Source organism: Antedon mediterranea, chromosome 2 (assembly GCF_964355755.1).
Source record: "Antedon mediterranea chromosome 2, ecAntMedi1.1, whole genome shotgun sequence".
In the NCBI taxonomy this organism is placed as follows: Eukaryota; Metazoa; Echinodermata; class Crinoidea; order Comatulida; family Antedonidae; genus Antedon; species Antedon mediterranea.
This window is the reverse complement of record NC_092671.1, coordinates 35643464-35666636: the sequence shown is the minus strand read 5'-3', so window position 1 is coordinate 35666636 and position 23173 is coordinate 35643464. Positions and strand designations below refer to the sequence as shown.

General features: G+C 32.4%; 2 protein-coding genes and 3 non-coding genes across 5 annotated transcripts in view; all 5 read right to left on the bottom strand.

The window, feature by feature from the left end:
• LOC140040903 (DNA annealing helicase and endonuclease ZRANB3-like) overlaps positions 1-7930 on the bottom strand; it is a 76900-nt gene extending 68970 nt beyond the window's left edge. Inside the window, exon 1 of the mRNA XM_072087174.1 lies at positions 7919-7930. The gene's annotated coding sequence lies outside the window, so the exon portion shown is untranslated. The remainder of the gene's footprint in view (positions 1-7918) is intronic.
• Positions 7931-11440: 3510 nt separating this feature from the next.
• Trnak-cuu (transfer RNA lysine (anticodon CUU)) lies at positions 11441-11513 on the bottom strand. The gene has a single exon. It is a non-coding gene; the product is annotated as a tRNA-Lys (tRNA).
• Positions 11514-11591: 78 nt separating this feature from the next.
• Positions 11592-11664, bottom strand: Trnak-cuu (transfer RNA lysine (anticodon CUU)). Its single transcript has one exon. It is a non-coding gene; the product is annotated as a tRNA-Lys (tRNA).
• Positions 11665-11742: 78 nt separating this feature from the next.
• On the bottom strand, positions 11743-11815 carry Trnak-cuu (transfer RNA lysine (anticodon CUU)). The gene has a single exon. It is a non-coding gene; the product is annotated as a tRNA-Lys (tRNA).
• Positions 11816-20381: 8566 nt separating this feature from the next.
• LOC140039865 (neuromedin-U receptor 2-like) lies at positions 20382-22928 on the bottom strand. Its single transcript, XM_072085444.1, has one exon. It carries the CDS (start codon positions 22917-22919, stop codon positions 21789-21791), a length of 1131 nt encoding a protein of 376 aa, XP_071941545.1. The 5' UTR covers positions 22920-22928; the 3' UTR covers positions 20382-21788.
• Positions 22929-23173: the final 245 nt, after the last annotated feature.

The following is a 23173-nucleotide window of genomic DNA, read 5'->3' as shown; positions in this document are numbered from 1 at the left end:
AATAATATACCACTTGATACAGTAACACATTTGCGATTTAATACTTTGTTAAAACTGTCACTGTTATAGTCCATTGAAATAGCATGTACATGTAACGATACACGTACCACTACAACGTTTATATTCTTTGTAATTATTAATTAATACAAACGTTGAGAAGCAACTGTCAGTACTACAGTTTATTTGTATATTGTACGTTCTATATAACAGTAGGGCCTACACTCACAGTAATACGTTTATTTGTACATGATTGTGTTATACATCTAACAGTACCCACACTCACAGTAAATTCAATGGCGACCACAAATGTTAATACGTATTTACAGTAATGTCCAAGTATTGCAATATTTATCTATATATAGGTTTTAGGTTAATTCCCCAAGGGCCAATAAATTACCTACAGCTGGTGGTACTTGTGTTAAAGCAAAGAGTTATTATTGGAATGTTCCATTCATCGGAAATCAATACATTTGTATAAATGTATATTAAATATATCAAAATAGTATGTTTTTAAGAAAATAGGTCTGTCTTCAACATTATGATGCTGTACTCGAGCTGTTCAACCGGTTTTCATCCATTAAAAACAATTATCGTAGGAGGAGATAGGAAAATGCGAAGCATCCTCGTTTTATTGTATGCGGATATTTTTCAAGATAGACATGCATTGGACAGTGTATACCACGATCGGAAAACACCCCTATTTGGGGCAAATCGTTGAACCTAAATTCGTTTTAATCGTCAATAACTAATTATCGAACTCCATTTAATTAGTAAACAGGGTTACATCAGGTGGTTAAAATCAGTATCGAAAGTACGAACCAACTTTATATACCATCGAGTAAACATTCTAGAAGTAAGGCGCGATTTACCGAATTTTGCCCTTACGTAAATTTATATAGATACTTGTTGCAGGATTTTAATAGCTTTTGTTATTATTTAAGTATTAGTTTTTAGGCTAGTTAGGGACGTAGGGGGACACAACTTATCAAGCTAGTTAGGGACGTAGGGGGACACAACTTATCAAGCTTGTTAGGGACGTAGGGGGACACAACTTATCAAGCTAGTTAGGGACGTAGGGGGACACAACTTATCAAGCTAGTTAGGGACGTAGGGGGACACAACTTATCAAGCTCTTTTGAGTTTTTATGTGTTTCTTTTTCATCTTTTTATAATGTATTCTTATATTTTTGTATTTCACAATGTTTTATGTTTGATGAATAAAGATTATTTGATTTGATTTGAAAGAAATGATCACAGTACACAAACTGTAGTAGATTTCAACATATTAATGTACCATTCTTTGTGATAGTTATAGTACTCAATCTGTCTACACTATCAAACTTTATGTGACAAAAAAATGTGATGTGCTCATATATGGACATGATGATGTCATATGTTTGTTTGTTTGTTTGTTCATTTTTATACTGGGTGACCTCTTCAGTCAAAGACTGATCTCCCAGAGGGCCCAGTTGGTGATCAGTGGCTGTGATGTACTAATACACCGCGGTAACCCACTACTCGTCTCGAAAGATGTACTAGGTTCTTTAAAGTGCACACAAGCTAGTTGTGTACACTGGACCTACGGTTTATAGTCCTTATCCGAGAAGACTCGTTCTACCACGATGGAGTGAGTGAGCCTCGAACCCTTGCCGATTTTATGGCTACGTAATTACGGTTCCACTGTCTTAACCGCTCGGCCACTCACTCATATCACCACTATATTTGGCCATATCACTACCATATTTGGGCACCTCAAACTTTTTTTGTCAAACTAGTTTGATAGTGTAGACAAAGCTTAAGTAATAATTGTAACATAAATGCTTATGCTTTAAAATGGTCTATATGCTTAATTGAAGCATAGCTTGACCAATATTATGAAGTCTTTTGTTGTTTTGGAGTTCCTAATTGTTATTTATAATATTTTGTATTTTTGACTTGAGGAGCCTGTTCACTACAAAAGCTAGGCTTTCATTTAGGCTCCTCCACTTTATTTAAGTTTTTAGTGAAATAAAAATGAAATGAAATATATTTTTAAAAATCAATAAAAAACAATTTAGTTTGGACCAGGCTGAAAAACATGCATAACTTTCATTATCAACCTTAATACAGTTACTATTTTATGAGAGAATGTTCAAAACTTTGTTTTATTTATAAATTTCAACCAATGAACTATGTATTTTTATGTGCTTTAAATAAATAAAATGGCTAAAAGAAAATGTGCCTAAGGTATTAAAAAAACAATGAAAGCTTTGTAATCATTGGAATTTTAAATGTTTGCTCAACTTGGCTATCATCTTACAGCAGCATTGATGAACAAAATGAGTCATTTTCAATTGTAATATTGTCTATTAAATAAATAATTGATATTCATGAAGCTATGTTTCACAATTGATGTTTGTGAAACAACGGTATGCATATCAATTATAGAGTTACAGTTAAGTTTCACAATTCAAATGATTCAATGCAAGTTTAAAATTGCATTTTGAGATATTTTACTAGATCATTTCAGAGGTATTAATAAGAAGCCATATTATTAATGACCTTTGTTTTCATGATTTCATGATGCCCGTTCTTGATTAAATAGCTTTTAAGTAAAAAGCTCATTCTACACATACTCAGAAAGACATAACATGTGCAGAATTAGACTGAATAGCTGCGTAGTCATGTGATGTGTATGAAAACAAAAAGGATGCAAGTGGAAAGCACTAAACTACACAAACCAACATTGGTGTTGGTAGTTTATGAGTGCTAGCTTACCTGGATAAACCGACAACAGCCCTTTCTCCTCGATGACAGAGATATAACTCGAAAAGTAGAAATTTTTATTGAACACCCTTCTTCACAAAATGGTATAGTCCATGAACTATGCCACAGGTGGGAGCCTCTCCACAAACCACCATCATCATTACTTTTCGAGTTATCACCATTTATGTTCCTGGACGGACTCTTGGATCATCTGATGATTTTTTAATATCTGTTCCACACATAGCTACTAAAAGCTTTGGTCGTAGATCGTTTTCTTTTGCAGCACCCACACTCTGGAATTCCCTCCCCGCACGAATTAAACACTGCTCTTCTGTTGCCTTATTTAAAAAATTGCTCAAAACTTATTTGTTCGACCACTAACATGCATTGATTTTGTACCTCGGTCTTTGAATTGACACTTTATAAATTTTGATATAATAATTTTGATATAATAATTTTGATATAAAAATAATAATAATCTCACTCTTCAAGTAGAAAGGGCTATTGCCGGTTTATCCAGGTAAGCTATAAGCATAAAATAGACTGTGACTGATTGAAAATAGGTGTTTTGAAAGGCAAGTACACATTTTTCCTGCTAATAAACTAATTTTATACCTAGCCATGAACTTCTAAGCTTTAGAAATTGGTATTGACCAATTGATATTTTTAAGTGGACTTTTGGCGACGAAGCAGTATTCAGCCAAGTTCACTGACCATTAGCCATACTGTCTAAAAGCTGCATCCAAAAAAAAACAAGACTCTAGGGGGCCATCAAATATAATCGTTCAGTAGATGTCCAATAAGATGCTTTGAAAAAACATAAATATCTAACATAAAATTCTTTTCAACACCCCCTCATGTAAATGTTATTTTTGCTTGTCATTGTACAATTCTCTCATAAACACCAACGCATCATTTTTATCTATCAGATTGGAAAGTAAAAAAGCTTTACAAAATGAATGCAACATTTTATAATACAATAATTGTCATAAATTCATTATTCAGTTTATATCTAAAGTTGGCATGGAAAGATGAATGAGTTGGCTCGTTCGTTTTTTTGACAGCATCAAATTTCAAGTCACACATTAGGGCTATCTATTGGTAATGCTTTTAAAGCTTTGAAAATAATTATACTTTAAAGATTGCGTGCCCGAGGCAACTTACAGTAATATACAACGGTATGTTCACACTGAAGATATCACAACTCACAACAACAGCATACAAATTTCGAAGATGTTAAATGCAAAACAACAAAAAACGAATTAATAGACGCTTACTATATAACTTTACAATAAAATTTAATGACAAAAAACAAGAAGATCGACGTTTCGGAACAAAAAGATAAAAAAAAACAATTCAAACTACAAAATTAATCTTCCAAAGACTAAAAAAATGCCAAAAATATTTGTAAAAACAAACTGATCAAGAGCCAAGAGGTAACATTTGTTTATCATATTTTGAAAAAAAAGATACTGTAGATACTGTAGAAAACGTATTTTAACATATAAAAATATGTATACTGTAAACTTTATACTATCATACAGTAACTACAGTAATTTTGCTAAAACTGATTCAATCATATAGGCCAGATATTTCTATTTTATCATTTTCCACCATCTGAGCAAAAAACAGAAAACATATGAGTATGAAAATTACATTTTGCTAAAAATGTAATACGATCCTAGACCAGCTCTATTTTTATCTTATTCCGCCAATGAATTACCGTAACATTTTCGCCACGCAATCAATTGACTTCACATGCCACACCTGGGCTAGCATCATTTGCAAATTTATCAATAAAATAAATGACAATAACATTTATGTCATGCATTATTTAGTTCATGACAATAAATTTTATATTTCTATAATAATTTTAACACAAAATTGTATTAATGCAATGCTCCCTTGCGGTTTTCAAACTTACCGCTTTTCCATTTTAAACCAGCGTACATTTTGAGGGATATCTTATTTCACTTTATTTGTTTCATGGTTTCACTAACGATATATAGCACATACGTATGACGTGACTTATTGTATATCTGAAAAACAATGACACAACTAACACTTGAAATTATCATTATACCACAACATTCAGTCACTATTTGGTCTTAATAGTAGTTTTACAGCCACTTACGCCTTCAACAATTACTCTCCATTTTTACCAATTATCAACATCTTTCACACCATCTTCGTGTTTCACAGTTGGCTGATAGAGTAACATATTTCAGTCAAAAAATTGCAGAAATCAAATTAATCAAACGAATGATATGTCAGTGATGAATAAGCAACTAAATCATGAAGTGTTTCTTTTAACAAGCATGTCAAGAAATGTCAAATTTAATTGCCAATGACACTATCATTCTCGTCTTTATCGCTAAATTCCAGCACTTGTCTAAATGGATACTTTAAAAGACTTTTTCTCTAAAGCTGCTTGATCGTGTGCGGAATTGTATTTTTATCATCCTATTAACAAATTCTGAGCACCTTTATGCGATAAGTGATAAATTTTTTTTTGTCCATGCCTTTTAATAAATCAATTCAGAACCATGCCTTCAACAAGATTGGTAAAACAGCATCTAAACATTAATACCAATGCATAATAGTCTTACGGAAATACTAACATCCAATCACGTACAATACAAGTAAACCAGATTAAAAAACAGCATATAATAAACAATTTTTAAAAAACTGCTTTATAGTTAATTTTAGTTATATGGGTGCTAAATTTTACTGTACAGTACGTATGTAATGATAATTTTGCTCCTTTTTACAATATTTATTCTTAATATTTATGAATTACAGTAGCAACTGATTATTTCTCTGAAATGTATACACTTATCTTCTTGGTTATGAAATTTGATATTTTAAAACGATTTTTATTCTAGCATTAATATTTATTTATCTACTGCATATTTTGTTAATACAGTTTTTTTTTTAATATCCACAAATATTACAAATCTTCATTTTTAGTGTAAAAGTGTCACTTAAATATTAATAAAATATCTCAAAATTTAAATGCACTTTACAAATAATAAGATAGTATTAAAGATAGAATAAATGAAACCAAATACTGTGAAAATGATACATTTATTTATAACAAAAAGAATAAAGTTCTCGCATTACAAGATTGAACTAGAAAATGAACATTTTTTTCACTGGCAGTTTTCAAATATCCATTTATTCCATTTATTTTGAAATTGATACCTGTTCAATTCAAAGTCATTTAATATCATATTTTTGTTTTACAGGTAACAATGAGTAAACCCAATAACTGATCCATATAAAGGAAATACTGATCCATACAAAGGAAAAACTGATCCATACAAAGGAAACACTGATCCATACAAAGGAAACACTGATCCATACAAAGGAAACACTGATCCATACAAAGGAAACACTGATCCATACAAAGGAAACACTGATCCATACAAAGGAAACACTGATCCATACAAAGGAAACACTGACCCATACAAGGGAAACACTGATCCATACAAAGGAAACACTGATCCATATAAGGAAAACACTAATCCATAAGGTAATCACCAATCCATATAAGGGAAACACTGATCCATATAAGGAAAACACTGATACATATAAAGAAAAAACTGATCCAAATAAAGGAAACACTGATCCATATAAGGAAAACACTAATCCATAAGGTAATCACCAATCCATATAAGGGAAACACTGATCCATATAAGGAAAACACTGATACATATAAAGAAAAAACTGGTCCAAATAAAGGAAACACTGATCCATATAAAAAACATAAAGGGAAACACCAATCCATATAAGGGAACACGGATCCATATAAGTGAAACACCGATCCATATAAAGGAAATACTGATCCATATAAGGGAAATACTGATCCATATAAGGAAACACGGATCCATATAAGGGAACACGGATCCATATAAGGGAACACGGATCCATATAAGGGAAACACCGATCCATATAAAGGAAACACTGATCCATATAAGAAAAACACTGATCCATAGTAATTACCGATCCATATAAGAAAAACAATTATCATATAAGGGAAATATAGATCCATATAAGGGAAATATTGATCCATATAAAGGAAAAACCGATCCCCATATAAGGGAAACACTGATCCATATAAAGTATTGTATTCAATCCACTGTCGTACTGGTTAATATACTGACTTAACATTGTACTTACTGCATACTCAAATTACAGTACCTGTCCATGAGATTTAATGTTTAGATAATTAAAGATGTTTTTTCAAGTCTAAATTCTTTGCTAGGACACCAAACAATCATGTATTATCAAGACTGGATATCGAATAACAAACACATTTAAACCACATACATAATTACAACAATCCTTCTTGCAAGCAACTGAAATGTATAGGCCAAATTTTATCACAACTGCAACATAATCTAATAAGCTTACACGCTCACCTCAAAAAAATATATTATTAGGCCTGACAAATTTATGGAAAAAAAACCTATCAAGCAAACTATTACTGGTTTTATACATGTTTGATAAAATCATTTTTATTAGAATATTGTAGTATGCAATCATATCTAGGCCTAGTCTGATTAGAATGGATTAAAATTTATGTCAACATATGAGGTTGCAGAGTCTTACTACTGTACTTTCAAGTGAACGCTCATCTCTGATGTTGACAACGGAGCCTAGATTGATTGATTGATTGAAATTTATATTTATACTGGGTAACCTCTTCAGTCAAAGACTGGTCTCCCAGAGGGCCCAGTTGGTGATCAGTGGCTGTGATGCACTAATACACCGGGGTAACCCCCTACTCGTCTCGAAAGATGTACTAGGTTCTTTAAAGTGCACACGAGCTAGATGTGTACACTGGACCTACGGTTTATAGTCCTTATCCGAGAAGACTCGTTCTACCACCAGAACCATGGAGTGAGTGAGCCTCGAACCCCTGCCGATGTTATGGCTACGCTCGGCCACTCACTCACTCAAAGATAGTAACTAAGGTTAGTTAAGGTATGCTATTTATGTAAATATATTTTAATGAGTTATAAAATGTGCATGTATATTATTCACTTAGCACAGTTCGGAAGTGACAACATTTTTAAGTGTTTGATTTAGTGTTGGTTTGAACATGGAGTAAATGCTTTTGAAATGTTTAATTGCTTAATTATTGTATGAACATAAGCTGTATATTTACCTCATCTCCAATAAGACACCTGAAAGATACAACATACAGAAAAGGAACAACACAGTGTATAAACAAACTGTCAAATTGCTGTCAACCATTTTCCATTTAAGACAATTTAATTAATTAAATTCCCTTTATTTAATTTTATTACTTGAATGATGCTAAATAATAAAAAATGACTCATGACTTGCACTTCAAACTATATAATCAACTCATATCAATTGTTCTCTCCGCGAATAGGATATGAAGAAAATTAGTATTCCAAGGTACCCATTATATTACATTATCAACAGCGGAATGACGTCTCCCTCCAGGCTACGTTTGTTGTCAAATTCAAGAGAATAGCCTACATATCTAGGCCTAGCTTACATCAGTGAAAACAAATGTTCCTTGAAAAAACATATCGTAAAATATATTCTAAAATATATATCATCAATCTATACCTACCGTCCATTATTTTTTAAGGCGAATAATACACCTTCTTTTTGAAAATCGAATAATTTATCATATAATTGCTTTGGTAGTTGTTCTAGGCCACTCGATGTTGCCGCCACCATTGTGAACTAAACTACACCCTCTATCTTGAAAACCATGACGTCATTATTAGATGATGAATACCAATTTTCAATAATTTTTTAATATTTACTGTGTATATTAAATCAAACGAAGCCCAACGAAACTGTTCGTTTGCTTAGCCTAAGATATTTACAAACAAATCATCAAATTGTAAAGTACTGTATAGCATAAAAAACTAGATGCGTTGCAACAAAGTTGAAAATTATGTTAAGATTTTTGTCTCATCTATTTTATGCTGCTATTAGGCTTAGAATACTATGCATAAAACCTTAGCCGTCTCGTCTTAAATATAATTATTTATAGCGTTTAAAAATCCACACAATATGCCTTTAAGCAAACGTCACCGGTAGTTATTCAATGCCAAATACATACAACATACAACAAAGTCAGAGTGTACGCTTGTATACAGTTTCTCTTAGGCGGTGACACAAGTTCTTGAATTTCAAACTATTTTCATCAAACGACAAAACCTCGCAGGCAGAATTCCAATGAAACTTATACACGTCTTTAAATAGGTCTACAATTTCTGGAAATGTATAAGACATTTATTTATATTGACTTAGAAGTATGAAAACCTTATTACCAATATTGTAACATTCAATTTCCTGAGAGTGAAAACCTAAACCCTTGATTATTTGTGAATTACGGTGTTTTCGAAATCACGGATCAGCACGGTAATAAAATTGTAAATTTGGCCTATATAATTATATCTAAATTGTAACATTGTCCCACTATTTTGATAATAGCGATGAACATGTGCATTCTGGTGCTTATGGCATTTAAACATTACAATTTCTTTAAGTTTTAGACGGAGTTTTGACAATAATTATTAGTAAAAAGACAAATATTTTGGCACATATGGCGTTTCATACTTAAACTACTTGAGCTCGTAAAAAGCCTCGGAATAACTACAGACTTGGGGAAAGTCTACAGTTTCCTTCTAATTCGCCATTTCACATTTTAGAAGTCCGTATCATATAATATGAAACAGAAATTGAATCGATCTTGTCAATATCTTTCTTTCTGTTGCCATGTTGTACATTGTCCTTGTTGTATAACTCCATATTTTGATTAACTTCCAAAACAAATGTTAATATTCTCATAAAAAGATTCAGACGGATATAAAACAAAATATATTAAATAGTCTAGGCCTAATGGTGTGTAAATTTCAAATTTAATTTAATTTATTTCCTCAATATAATAACAACCTATGGGATAATAAATTCAATGAAGTAATCATGTGGGGGAGAGTCATATAAGTCAGAAAGACTTTAAGTTTGACCCAGCCCAAAATATAACATTAAATACGAATGCAAAAAAGAAAAAATCTGGATTAAACAAATTCAAATTCTTTTTAATACTGGAATTTTATATGCTAAATGATATACCGTTTTCCAACATGAAATTTCTATTTCTAATAACGTTTGAATGACCTAATTATGTAATGTATAAGTCAAAGGGGATAGCTAACTTACGTACTGGTCGAAAACATAACGTAAATGTACGTCTATAGTAAGTAAAGTATTGTAATATGGATTTACAAGAGATAATTAAGGAGACAATGAAAGCTTATGTAAACAATACATTTAATTATAATAATCTGTGATATATAGGCCAAGACGTCAAAAACGACATTTAATTTAATAGTGAAAACATCAACACGTTGAATAAAAATACTCTGCTTCTTACTAAGCTTCTTTTATTAAATCTGAAGAGATTTACTTTTACTTTATGTCGTAATTCAACCAAAATATTGTTCATATCCATCCAACGAGTCGACGTTCAATGTAATTCGTCAAAACACATGATATGCTTCCATTTGCCCGTAAAACGAAGTATATAGCTTGCGCCATAGAAACTAATTCCTTTATTATGCAATACGCTAAACATGAATTATACATTTTATAATTAAAGGCAATAAATATCTAAATTTAACGGGCAGGACCGGACGAATTATTATTCAACAGTGTTTCACGGTCTATATTCAGTCGTCGATTAATAATTTAAAGAGTAAAGCCCTGTCTACACTATCACATTTTATGGGACAAAAAAACTTGGTGTGTCCAGGACATGATGTCATATCACTACCATATTTAAGCATGTCACTAACATATTTGGGCACATCACACTTTTTTTGTCAAACTAATTTGACAGTGTAGACAGAGCTTCATGTAAATACATTTTTTGACAGTTTTCTGTTTTCGTACAATTTATTTTTAGTTTCCCCCAGTCCCAAGGGACACAGCCACTTTCAAACGAGACCATTGAACATTGAGAAAACTCGAATGTAATATGGTACCGTCGTACATATATTTTGTCTTTCATTGACGGTTATTCGATATGTGTTTGTTTACTCAGATAACCTATATTAAGACCCTTGGCAAACAAGTCAGGTCCCAGTGACTTTCAAAATGTGTGCGTACCATTTAATCAAGCTACAAATTGACACACTTTTGTGTATTATTAACAATAAAATTAAGTTGTGCAAAACTACACCACTGACAACAAAATCGTCTATGCTCACGTGGCTGTATTAACCATTACATTTAAATGAGATATGTGTGGTATTGACTTAAAATAGGCTGTGTTTCCGCAGCCAAAAAATTACCGATAATTATCTGATTTGAATGTTTAATTTTTCTCGAGCGAAAACGGTAAAACCCCGTTTCCCCAGGAAGTTTTATCGTTTAATTTTTGGCTTCGGAAACACGGCCTTAGAGAATTATGAACATTAAAAAAAAGTTTTTCCTTCAATGTGTGATTATACGGGCTACATATTTGTCACAATTTCTTACGTAGATTCTGTTGAATTTATATGCAGCAGGTCTACATGAAATAGAAATAAAGACATACATCATCAACGTGTCCAAAAAGATTTGTGAACGATCCTATGTTCGGCGTAACTTGTGTCGAATATAAAGAAATTATAGACTAAATTTATTGTTTAAAAAAGTTCGCCCAAGGTGGGGCTCGAACCCACGACCCTGAGATTAAGAGTCTCATGCTCTACCGACTGAGCTAACCGGGCTTTGTTGAAGGCTGCTGGGTTCGGCGTAAATTTTGTCGAATATAAAGAAATTATAGACTAAATTTATAAAAAAAAGTTCGCCCAATGTGGGGCTCGAACCCACGACCCTGAGATTAAGAGTCTCATGCTCTACCGACTGAGCTAACCGGGCTTTGTTAAAGGCTCCTGGGTTCGGCGTAAATTTTGTCGAATATAAAGAAATTATAGACTAAATTTATAAAAGAAAATGCGCCTAATGTGGGGCTCGAACCCACGACCCTGAGATTAAGAGTCTCATGCTCTACCGACTGAGCTAACCGGGCTTTACATATATTATAATGAATATACTCCTATTTTTGTCGCTCTTATATCATTATCCGAAATCTAGTCCTAGTTGTTCTAGAGGATCGTATGGGCGTAGCAGATGAGATATAGTAGTATTCATCATGATACCATACACAGGCATAAGCCATATCTCTACTGGTGGTGCTATCTTCTCTCCGAGCTGGCGTTTTTTTTTTATTGTTCTCCTGAACCCACGCCCTTCAAAAAAAGGCTCTAACGAGGAACTGAGCCATGGCGCTTGCTGTCTCCATGCACCGGTTCCGTAATAATTCGATATAAAGTTTGTTTATTTGATTAATAACTGTAAAGCTCTGTCTACACTACCAAACTTTATGTGAATGTGATGTGCCCATATACAGACATGATGTCATATCACTACTATATTTGAGCATAATAATAATAATTTATTTGGAGATTACACTTTTACAACAGTGGCACTCGACCAAATGGAAGGTGTATCCATAAGAAATATACAACCAAAAAACATATTACATCTACCATATTTAGTCACATCACACATTTGTCAAACTAGTGTAGACAGAAGAACTCAGGTATTCAATTCAAAGACCAAAGTCTTTTTATACCTGTTAGGCCTATACTATAATAGCGTCATACAATACAAACCAGACGATCTATTTTTATACCTCCATGGTTAAACAGTGAATCAAACAAACAAAAATGCATCGACGTAGGAAATAGGAACATTACAGCAGTGAAAGTTTTAACGGTCTGTTAAATACATTTTAGTGATTACATGTGCTTTAACTTTAACGATCTTAAGAGCTTAGGTAATCAACTGCTGACATTTTCAAATGTCACCGTAAAAGGTTTGATTTAATATCGTTCGTTTATCAAGTATCCAACAAGTTTCCCGCATTTTATGTTCATACGACTGTAATTCTTCAATGTACGTATACGAGAAATTGTTTTGCCGTGAGCGGACTCCGTAAAATCTTGGAGGACGTGAGTATCAGATACAACAATTTCTGGTATGAACTTATGATATTTCTGTTAGTTCTATTAAAACCAAATTATTAAATTATCTCAATATTTACTTTTTAAATAATTTTGATATTGAAAATGTGTGTAGTTGGTCGCTTTCTTGTAGATGCTTTAATTGTAGAACGTAATATTATTTATCTCTTTCTCTCTGTGCTCTGTATGTTCTGGGTTGACCAACTAGCATAGGTGTTTAGCACATGTTTGGTCTTTCCTTGCCCCCTTTTATAATTGTTTTGTCTTCTTTGTATTGTATATGGCAGAAAATTGAATAATTAAAAATAAAGAAAAATAAATAAGAAAAGAATGACAACAAAAATCACATTTATACGGTGGCCTCCATGTAAGTGTCACGGCATTTTTTTTTAAAGCCAAGTGGGTTTTTTCAAATTACCGTGGCTTTTTTTGTAAATTGCCGTGGCTTTTTTTAGAAAATTGCAAAAGTTACCGTGACACTTAGAGGCCACCGTACATTGTTTACTGTAAGATATTATACAGTATAATAAAACATTAATAGGATAATAAAAAGCCACCACCGGTGTGAAAGACACAACAATAATGACACAAAATTAAAGGCTATTACAGTTTATACATCCATTAATTCCAATTGTAAAGTAAAATAAAATAGTCTGTGGACTAATATGAGTAAAATGAAAATGTAAATGGAAAATTTTTGCTGAGTAGGCTACTAAAAAGAAAATGAAGATCCTACAAAAATTCTTACTTTTCACACAACACAAAGTAAACGAAGAGGTCGGAAGATACCATCAGTACTTGATAGAGTTGTACAACAAAGTCAACTTACTAGATGCAACTTCATTAGAGACTGTTTCAACAGAAATTTATAATTCCCAGCAATGTTTTAACTGTATATATGAACTGTTTTATAAGTTGTTTTGTGACTGTGTAATTTGGTAGTAGTCACTCTCATACTGTAGGCCTACATTTAAAAGTAACACATCCAAATGCCAACTTCAAGTCAATGGCTACCAGATGTCTCTTTGAGACGGTTATTTGAACCAGTACCAATACCAGTACTGTAAATGAAGAATGTGACATACCCGACACAGAGAAAGGAAAACTTAGGTTGAGATTTGGATTGGTTGTTAGTGTTGCCATGCTCTGCTAATTGTTAGTTTTTTTTTCAAAATAGGCCTACTTCATTCCTTTTCAAATTTGTTTGAATATTTGAATGTCCGGTTTGCAGAATGGGACAGGTTTGGACTGGTTTTTTTTTTCGAACTGCTAGATCCAGAAAAGAAAAATAAGACAATGTGACGTGTTTTTTCTTTACAGCTTTTTTGTTTTAATTGTTTGTACAACACTTCTATATGATGTATTTACACCTTCGGTTTTACCCAAAGACCAATTATATTGTACCTAACGATAGACTCGTTCTTAACCTGTAACAAAATACAGTATTATGATAATACTAATAGGTCAGTCAGTATATAAATGACCACCATTGGGTCCAGCCAACAAGGTCGCTTATGGGTGCCTTTATTTAAAATTAATACTTATAAAGCCTACAAAACTATTACAATACAATACACATGTTTAACCTGAAAATCACATCGGCTCAATCCTTCATTGTTATTCCATATGTTTACAAACAAATTAAGAACATATATCAATCTCAGAAATTAATGATGTTAAAACTCAATGAAAAAATATTTTATGACGTCATATTTTTAAAATAATCAGTCAGTTTGTATAAATATGTTTTTTTAAATAGGCCTATATCCACCAATAACTTTTTCAACATTTTTCAGATATTTTTCAATTAAAGATGTATTGTTCCTCCCCAAAAACATGAAATGATTAATACAATAAGACTATAATAGGCCATTTTGCAGTTTTTATCAAGTAATTCACTTCTGTAAAAAAAAAATTTTTTTTCACTTTTAAAAAGAGAAAAGCAACCTTTAATTTTAACCAATAACCACTGTCTGACAGACAATTTAAGTATGTTTTTGCTTTCAATTACATTTTTAACAGGTAAATTTTTTTCGATCCAGTTTTTGGTCAAAGTGAATAACTATTATGACATTAAAATGGCATATTAACAAAATTGAAAAAATATATTTTTAGGGGGACAATATATCTTTAAACATCTTATTATACGTTAAAGTGCACATGGCACAGTTATTTTTGGAATTAATGATGCATACACAAAACAATAAACTAATAATAATTGTGATTTAAAATGCATTTTTACACGTTAATTTATTTATAACCTAGTTTTATAGGAGAGGTTACAATTTAACTCACCATTTGATATGTTTGTCAATTCAAAATGCTTCATGATATGAAGTAAAGAATGCCAATTTAAATTGTTAGAATAGCGCACGTTGCTAATACGTTAATTGTTTAACCTGGTCGGGTAGCGTTTGGCAGTGGTCAAAGTGAAAAGTACCCGCAGTAGCGCTTAAAGATGCATTACATTCCAAGTGTGTAAATGTCATACATTGACTGATCATAACCTACCTGAAGGTAATCAAGCGGCGGAATCTGTAGTTAACAGAGCGGATACATTGTGTCGCAAATATTGTATCACATTGCCAATCTTTCTTTTTTTAATAGCCCTACTACCACCATAATGTCACGCTGTGTGACGACAATATGATTGATTTAAACGAACGTGTGTGTGCGCTACCAACGCAGTAATCACTTATAAATGTAAGACAACAGTCAAGAATCAATCTATGAATGATAAATTAGCTAACTAATGAATCAAATAATAAATTTTGATTGAAAAGAATTAATAATTATGATTTCATGAATGAGTAAAAATGAATGAACAAAGGAACGAACGGAATATGACGAAGTAACTAAAGCCTGTTTTCCTGTCGACGTTAGTCGACGCTATCGTTAACAATAATCGGCGATCTTCTACGTAAACATTGAAATGATAACGATTTACAGGAAAAGGTACTCGCTATCGTTATCATTTCAACTTGATCGTTTTCAAACGATCGTCGTTGAACTTTTAACGATCAACGACGATAGCGTCAAATAACGTCGACAGGAAATCAGACTTAAACGGATAAACAAACCAATGAGCGAACAATATTGAGCAAGACGTATACCTTCAGGTAGCCTAGGTTCCAGTCTGCATTTCGACTTAATTCAATGGTAAAAAGATAAATATTTTGGCACATATGGCGTTTCATACGGATAATATTTTGGGTTCGAGACAAAAATCAAAAGGCCGAATGGTGGACCTTTACTCTTCCCGTCAACTATCATAAAAAAGACAATAATAATCTAACTATGGGGCCTAGACTTGGAGCAAGTCTAACCGTTATGGGGATGGTGTATCGATGTCTCCGAGAGTAGGCCTAGATAATAATAATACCAGGCTCTGTCACATATGATTATGTATATAAGAATAATCTAACCATGCCAGCCGTTTTTCACGGTTTATACTCATTTCGCCAATAAACAATATTCAAGATAAAAAATAAACAGTTTCGTCTAATAATATCTCTAACATATTTAATACATTAAAGCATTGGATGTTTAAATGTTGGTAATACTTTATGTACAATAAATTACAAAACATCAATCAACTATTGTCAACAAAAGTATCATATTAGTATGAACATGAATGCCTTGCTAAAAGTCTGTTTTTTAAATAATATTTACATATCGATATTATATTATATTACAATTTTGGTATGCAAAATATATCTTAACTATAATACTTAAGCTATTATCTGTAATTGAAAACTAAAATGTCAATCTATACCGAATAATTAACCTTTCGAACTGTCCTTCATAGATTACATTTAATCAGCATTAGATTGAATTAAAGTAGGCCTATATTAATATTTCTATATGCTTAATCAATAGTGGCTTATATGTACAGACTAAAATGTTAAACACATAATATAGTATAAGCTATACAATTGTATTAAGATTTGTTTTTGTTTGATATAGTTTTACTAAGGAAGAGAAATTACATTCTTCCCTGGTATCACTGAGTGTATACTATTTTGTGTTAAGCTTTGTCCCCACTAGCGACGCAACGTAACGCAACTTACGCAACGTAAGAAAATACCCTTCCAATAAGTGTGTTTGCTCCCGCCTGCGTGATATCAAACGTGCGATGTTTGCAGCACTGTTGCCTTATTGGTTCCACTTTGCGTCAATACGTCGTAGCGTTGCGTTACGTTGCGTCGTCTTTAAGCGTGGGTTTAGCCAGGGAAGAGTGAACTTCTCTGGATTTAGCATACTTTAGGCGTGTGACGTTCACTCTAGAGTACGCTAAAATCAACCGAGCACTGAAACATAAAAACAATCATAATCGTTACAGTATTAAATAGTAATCCCTCGGTTGACTGACCACTGAATGATATCGCGACACGACACGCAAGAGAAGATTAAACAAGTTCATTTTCATATATGAACTATTTAAACAGAATCGACAAAAACAACAGAAAGCTTTGATGATACGACTGCGAGTTTAAACGATTCCTAAAAGCAATAACTCAATATAATGTCGCTTCTGATATTGTTTATTTCTCCTTAAATATTATGATTGATGATAATAAGATTATAATAATGATGATTTTTAATACTACAATAACATGTACAAGAAATACTGATAATTACAATGGCGTTGATCAATGAGGAATGTGATGGGTATGACATTGGCATTATCAATGATTGATTATATTGATGTTAGAAGATCTATTTGTGACCCATTGTTGTTGTTAGTGTAATCAATGTAATGTCACTCTTCCCTGGTATAATTAAATGATATACAATGTCGTTTTATTATTTTAAAATTCTATTTTGACAAACCAAAATTAGTTACTGACTGTTTCAGTTCTCATTTCACGAGCACTTACTTCAGAGTGACGAATGGTGTTTGAAAATGATGATTATGATATTAATGACGAATAAAATAATATTGATTATGATTGTGACGATGTCGATATTGGTGATGAAAATAAATTTTTGATGATGCTGATGGTGGTGATGACATTGCTGGCTATAAGATGATTACAACAATGACATTAGCTAAAATGATGTTGGTTTTGAAATTGATATTGGCTATAATGATAACGACAATAATATTTGTTATGATTATGACATTGATAGTATTTGTAATTGCGAATTAATATTTAATCATTTAATGTGGCTATCTGTTCTCAACAATTTTAATGTGTGTACTTTCAGCCAAAGTTTCAAGCCATTCATGAGTTTGACAATAAAGTTTATTGAATTGAATTGAATTGAACATCCTAAAAAAATTGTTAATTTGTGTCTGCCAGATATCTATTTGATCTCGATGGAAGCAGTTGGCATATACTTCTTCTTTGTTGTCTTTGTGTAAACTTTACCGAAATAAAAGAAAGATATTGGCTGCTAATGATGACGAAAATGATGTTACAAGATGAAGACAATGGCATCGGTAATGATGATGATGATGATGATAATAATGATGATGACGGTTATGAGGATGGTGATGATGATGACGAAGATGATAATGGTTGTGATGACGCCGATTACTTCGGCAATAATGATGATAATTTAATATTGGTATTTTTGATATTGTAATAGTTATTGGCAAGATAATGATGAATATTATTATGATTATTATTGAATAAGCATTTGATTATAATTATTGTAATTACATAATGATGGTGGATATGATTACGTCACGATGAATAGATCCTAATGGTGTATGTTGATAAATCGCTTTTAAAATAAGAATATTTTTTGTATAATTTCATTTTGTGATGATAATGGTAATGATGATAATTATGCATTGTTTATTTATTGTTATCATAATTATGATGATATGGTTATTGGCAATAGTTATAACGATAAATATTTATGATTTTGACGATTATGGTGATTATGATAGTAATATTACTATAACGACTGTAAATAGTTATGAAAATGATGATGAAAATACAAATTATGATCGATCATTAATGACTTTGTATTAATGATAGTTTTGATGATGTTAATCCTGTATTAGTACCATTGGTATAAGTTCTTTACAATGATTATGTATGTAGTACTGGTGAAAACTAATTATGCAGATTGTGATTATTGTAATAATGGCCATGGCTATGTGGTTGTAATTGATAAGGTTGGTTTTAGATGACGATATGATGAGGGTGGATATTGTTACCATTGTGATTAATGATGATAGTGACGACAATGATAATGATAAGTTTCTCTTATTGATGATGATGATGATGATTATGATGAAGATGATGATGATTATAACGACGTTAAACTGTTCATGGTGGTGAATATTATTATCATTAAATTGTAAACATTAAAAAACTGCTTTTATTGATTGCTGATGGTTTATATCAATGATGATGATAATAATTATGATCACAATGATGATGATAATGACGATAATGATGATGATGATGATGATGATGATTACGATAACGATGATGATGATAATGGTGATGCTGAGGATGATGATGATGATGATGATGATGATGATGATGATAATGATGATGATGAGGATGATAAGGATGATAATGACGATAATGACGATAATGATGATAATGATAATGACGATAATGACTATAATGATGATTCTGAAGATGATGATGATAATGATGATTCTGAGGATGATAAGGATGATAATGACGATAATGATGATGATTATGATGATGATGATGATGATGATGTTGCTGATGGTGATGATGATGATGATATTGAAGATTGTGATTGTTTTATGTTAAATTATTATTGTAAGTGAAATTACTATTGTTGATAAAGAGCTAATAATGATGATGATACTGATCATGCGAGTGAATATTAATATTGAATGTTAATTATGAATGCTATATTTAATTAATATTGCATCGATTGGTGATGTTAATCTGAGGTAATGTTGCTATTATTGATATTTGTATGATGAATGGTTATTGGTAAATTGAGTGATTAGGTTAATAATGACGAAGACTGAATACTGTCTATATGCAGAGTGTGATTAGGATATTTACCCAACTGTGTGATGATTTTATGTGAATACTAATGTTGATAAGTTGGTTATTGATTTTAATGTGGGATGGTAATTATTTAGTGATACTTTTTGATTGATAGTGATGGTTTTTTACAATGCATGATGGGAAGGGTTTGGGAGCAAACGTCACAACGTGTACGTACATGATTTGTTGTTTGTACGTAGGCCTACGCGTCGTGACGTTTGCTCCCAAATCCTTCCCACCATGCGTCGCGCACGCTATTTGCGATAAACCTTATGATGACGATGATGTTGTTTGTGGTAAAATATTGTTTGAAGAACTGTCTATTAAATGATGATGTTGATAATGATGATGATGATGATGATAATGATGATGATGATGATGATGGTCATCACTTTATAATAGTGACGACGTGGTCATGGGAAGCATTATATTGATGTTATTGTAATGGATTTTTATATCAATATCTTAATTGCTAATATTAGTATTTAGAAGAACAACTAGTAATAATGACGATGATTAATGGTACTAATTATTAAATTATAATTAAAATTAACACTAAGATAATCCTTTTTGTATGAGTGAGGTTGAATTCCAAGTGGAATGTCGGCCGGGTGATACTGATACCAGGTAAACGTATTATGATTAAGATCAGGTGGAAAATGGTATGGTTGAATTATTTATCTGATATTTTTCGTTAATAACATTATTATTAATCCATATGCCTATACAGTAAACGCCAATGTATCAAATTTAGACAGTCGATAATAATTAGATGATTTACAATAGACTCCATGTTTGTAAATCTTTGTTATCTTTACTAATATCCATCAATAGCCATTTAAAAAAACATCTACCTCTCAACGACGTGAAACATTTTCTAATTTATTATGCTACTGGCCTTTATTTCCATGATATGAAAAATGTGATTTTGACGCAGCACGCGCGCGTCAACAAACAGACGATTAATGCAATACATGTAAGAAGCTAAACTAATAATAGGCCTAAAAGCTTTAATTGACAGAATTTGTACACCATTTACAATTTGTACAAACCTGGATCGGTTTCGCGGCATTTTACCGACTTAGCCGTTATTCCAAGGTCTTGGTAATTTACATATAGGTGGTTATTCCCACGTGAATGCGAATCCTCCTAGTAGTTGACGTGTGAAATTTTAGTTATTACATTTATATTCTTCAGGGTAGAAGAAGCAATGTTACTAACATCTGTTTTAATCATTTAAATTAAACATATGTACATTTTATTCGAAGTCTTCTTTAAAAGAAACCGTGTTTACCTTGAAGTTTGGCCCAATAGACCACAGATCACTAAAACTATACCGTGTAAAGCATATCTGTAAATTAGTAGGATTCCTCTTTAATTATGTTGCTACGACAGTTGCAGTCATACATTTTGTTTACGAGAATGTTATTCTAATTGCAAATCTGACGAGTGTACAATTACGCTCGAGATATACACTAAAACATGCTGATGTTAATCATTTAAATACCGCCCTCTATAATATTACATCGCTTCTTGCTGAATAGATTTTGTTTGCTTTAGTTAATGTCTCGTAATATGTTCAAGGAAACGTAGATGTAAAGTTCAATGTTTAAATAATATCGGTTGTTTCACATAGATCACGTGTCTGTATGACATAATTGGTGTTTGTTTCATAGAAAGTAGGTGAATGAGGTTACCACTTAATCCGACAATTAAACAGTTTCAAACATTGTATGACAATAAACGGAAGATACGATCATTTGTTGTCGGCGAATTGTTGATATGATTAAGTTGCCTGTAAATAAAGTATAATCGTTTACATGGCTTTTAAGCATTTTCACTCGACGACAAGATGATATACAGTATTTTCATGTCTATATCGTGAAATTGATGCGGAAGCGTACTTACTCCACGTTCTTTATGATATCAACAATGACTCGATAAGTGGTGGTAATAGGCCTTTTTTGCAGGTCAATCTTTATTCTCCGATAGTGCTGGCTCCGTTCTCATTTTTCGTCAAAATGCTTGCGTTTGTATTGACCACTTTGTATTTATTTCTGTTTCTACCGGAGACTTCCGATAGCATGCCTTGCCCATTAACTCGACATAAAAAACAGTCCTTAAAAGCTTGACGGTAACGAGCCGACATTAAATTGTATATAACAGGATTAATGGCAGAGTTTAAATATTGAAGAACTCTTCCAATGTTGGCCCAAAGCATGAAAGAGGCCACTTCTAACTTATTGTAAATGAGATCCTGGTTGAACGTTTCAAACAGATTCATGATTCGAAATGGAGAAATGCAGATGAAAAATACGGAGATAGTAACAATAAGCATCCGCACAACCTGTGTCTTCATTCGGTGGGATGACGATCCCATTTTGGTATTGGCTAACTTGTGTAACTGAACATTTATTAAAATGTAAAGGACACTTATAATTGGTATAACAGAAAGCACCAATAAATTGTCTACTGCGAGAGATTTAAAGTATCGTTCACACGTAGTGGAATTGGGCTTATTAGAATGGCAATAAGAACACGTTTCCCGTTGTTTTGGATATTCTGTATATTGTGTATTATTAGGCCATATCAAATCTTGGTGAATAAGCGTTGAAAAGTAAAGCGCCGGCGTTTTGTAAATTCCAACAATGATCCAGATACAGATACATGTAGCGACGGCACGTGGCCGCGTGCTGATCGTCTTGAACCTATGTGGCATGCAGATAGCAAAGTATCTCTCAATCGTGACGAGGACAATTGTACACGCCGATACTAAAATACTTGCATCGGAAAAAAATATCGAAACCTTACAAAACGACTCCCCTACGTTTGAGAAATCATGACGTATTATGCCTGAAGCATATGAAACCCATATTTGGGGAGCAGCAAACAGAAGGAAAAATAGATCAGCAAGAGCCAGATTTACAAGGTAGTGATTGGTGACAGTGCGCATGCTCTTTATACGGATGAAAACGGTGCAGACAGCAAAATTACCGACAACACCGATTGCAAAAACCAGCGGCATAAACACTGTGATGATAACCGTGTCAGTCGTACCGTAGACGTAGAAGGGTACGCCTCCTTCTTTGATTTCTTGATCTGTACCCATCTTCGTAAATTTTCGTTCTGTTTCCGAAGAAAAATTAGTTCTGCTCCAAAACCCTTATCATCCTGAAAAAATAAGAGAACAATATAATGAATTTAAGGTAGTCCATTGTTTCTGTTTTATAACTCACTTATCGGAAAATTGTTTTCAAAATATCATCCGTAAGACAAATTTAGAAGAGATTAAAATAGTGAAACAGTTTTTTTTTTAAAGCAAACTGTGTCTATTAATTAAGATCCTTTCATAATAAACACATT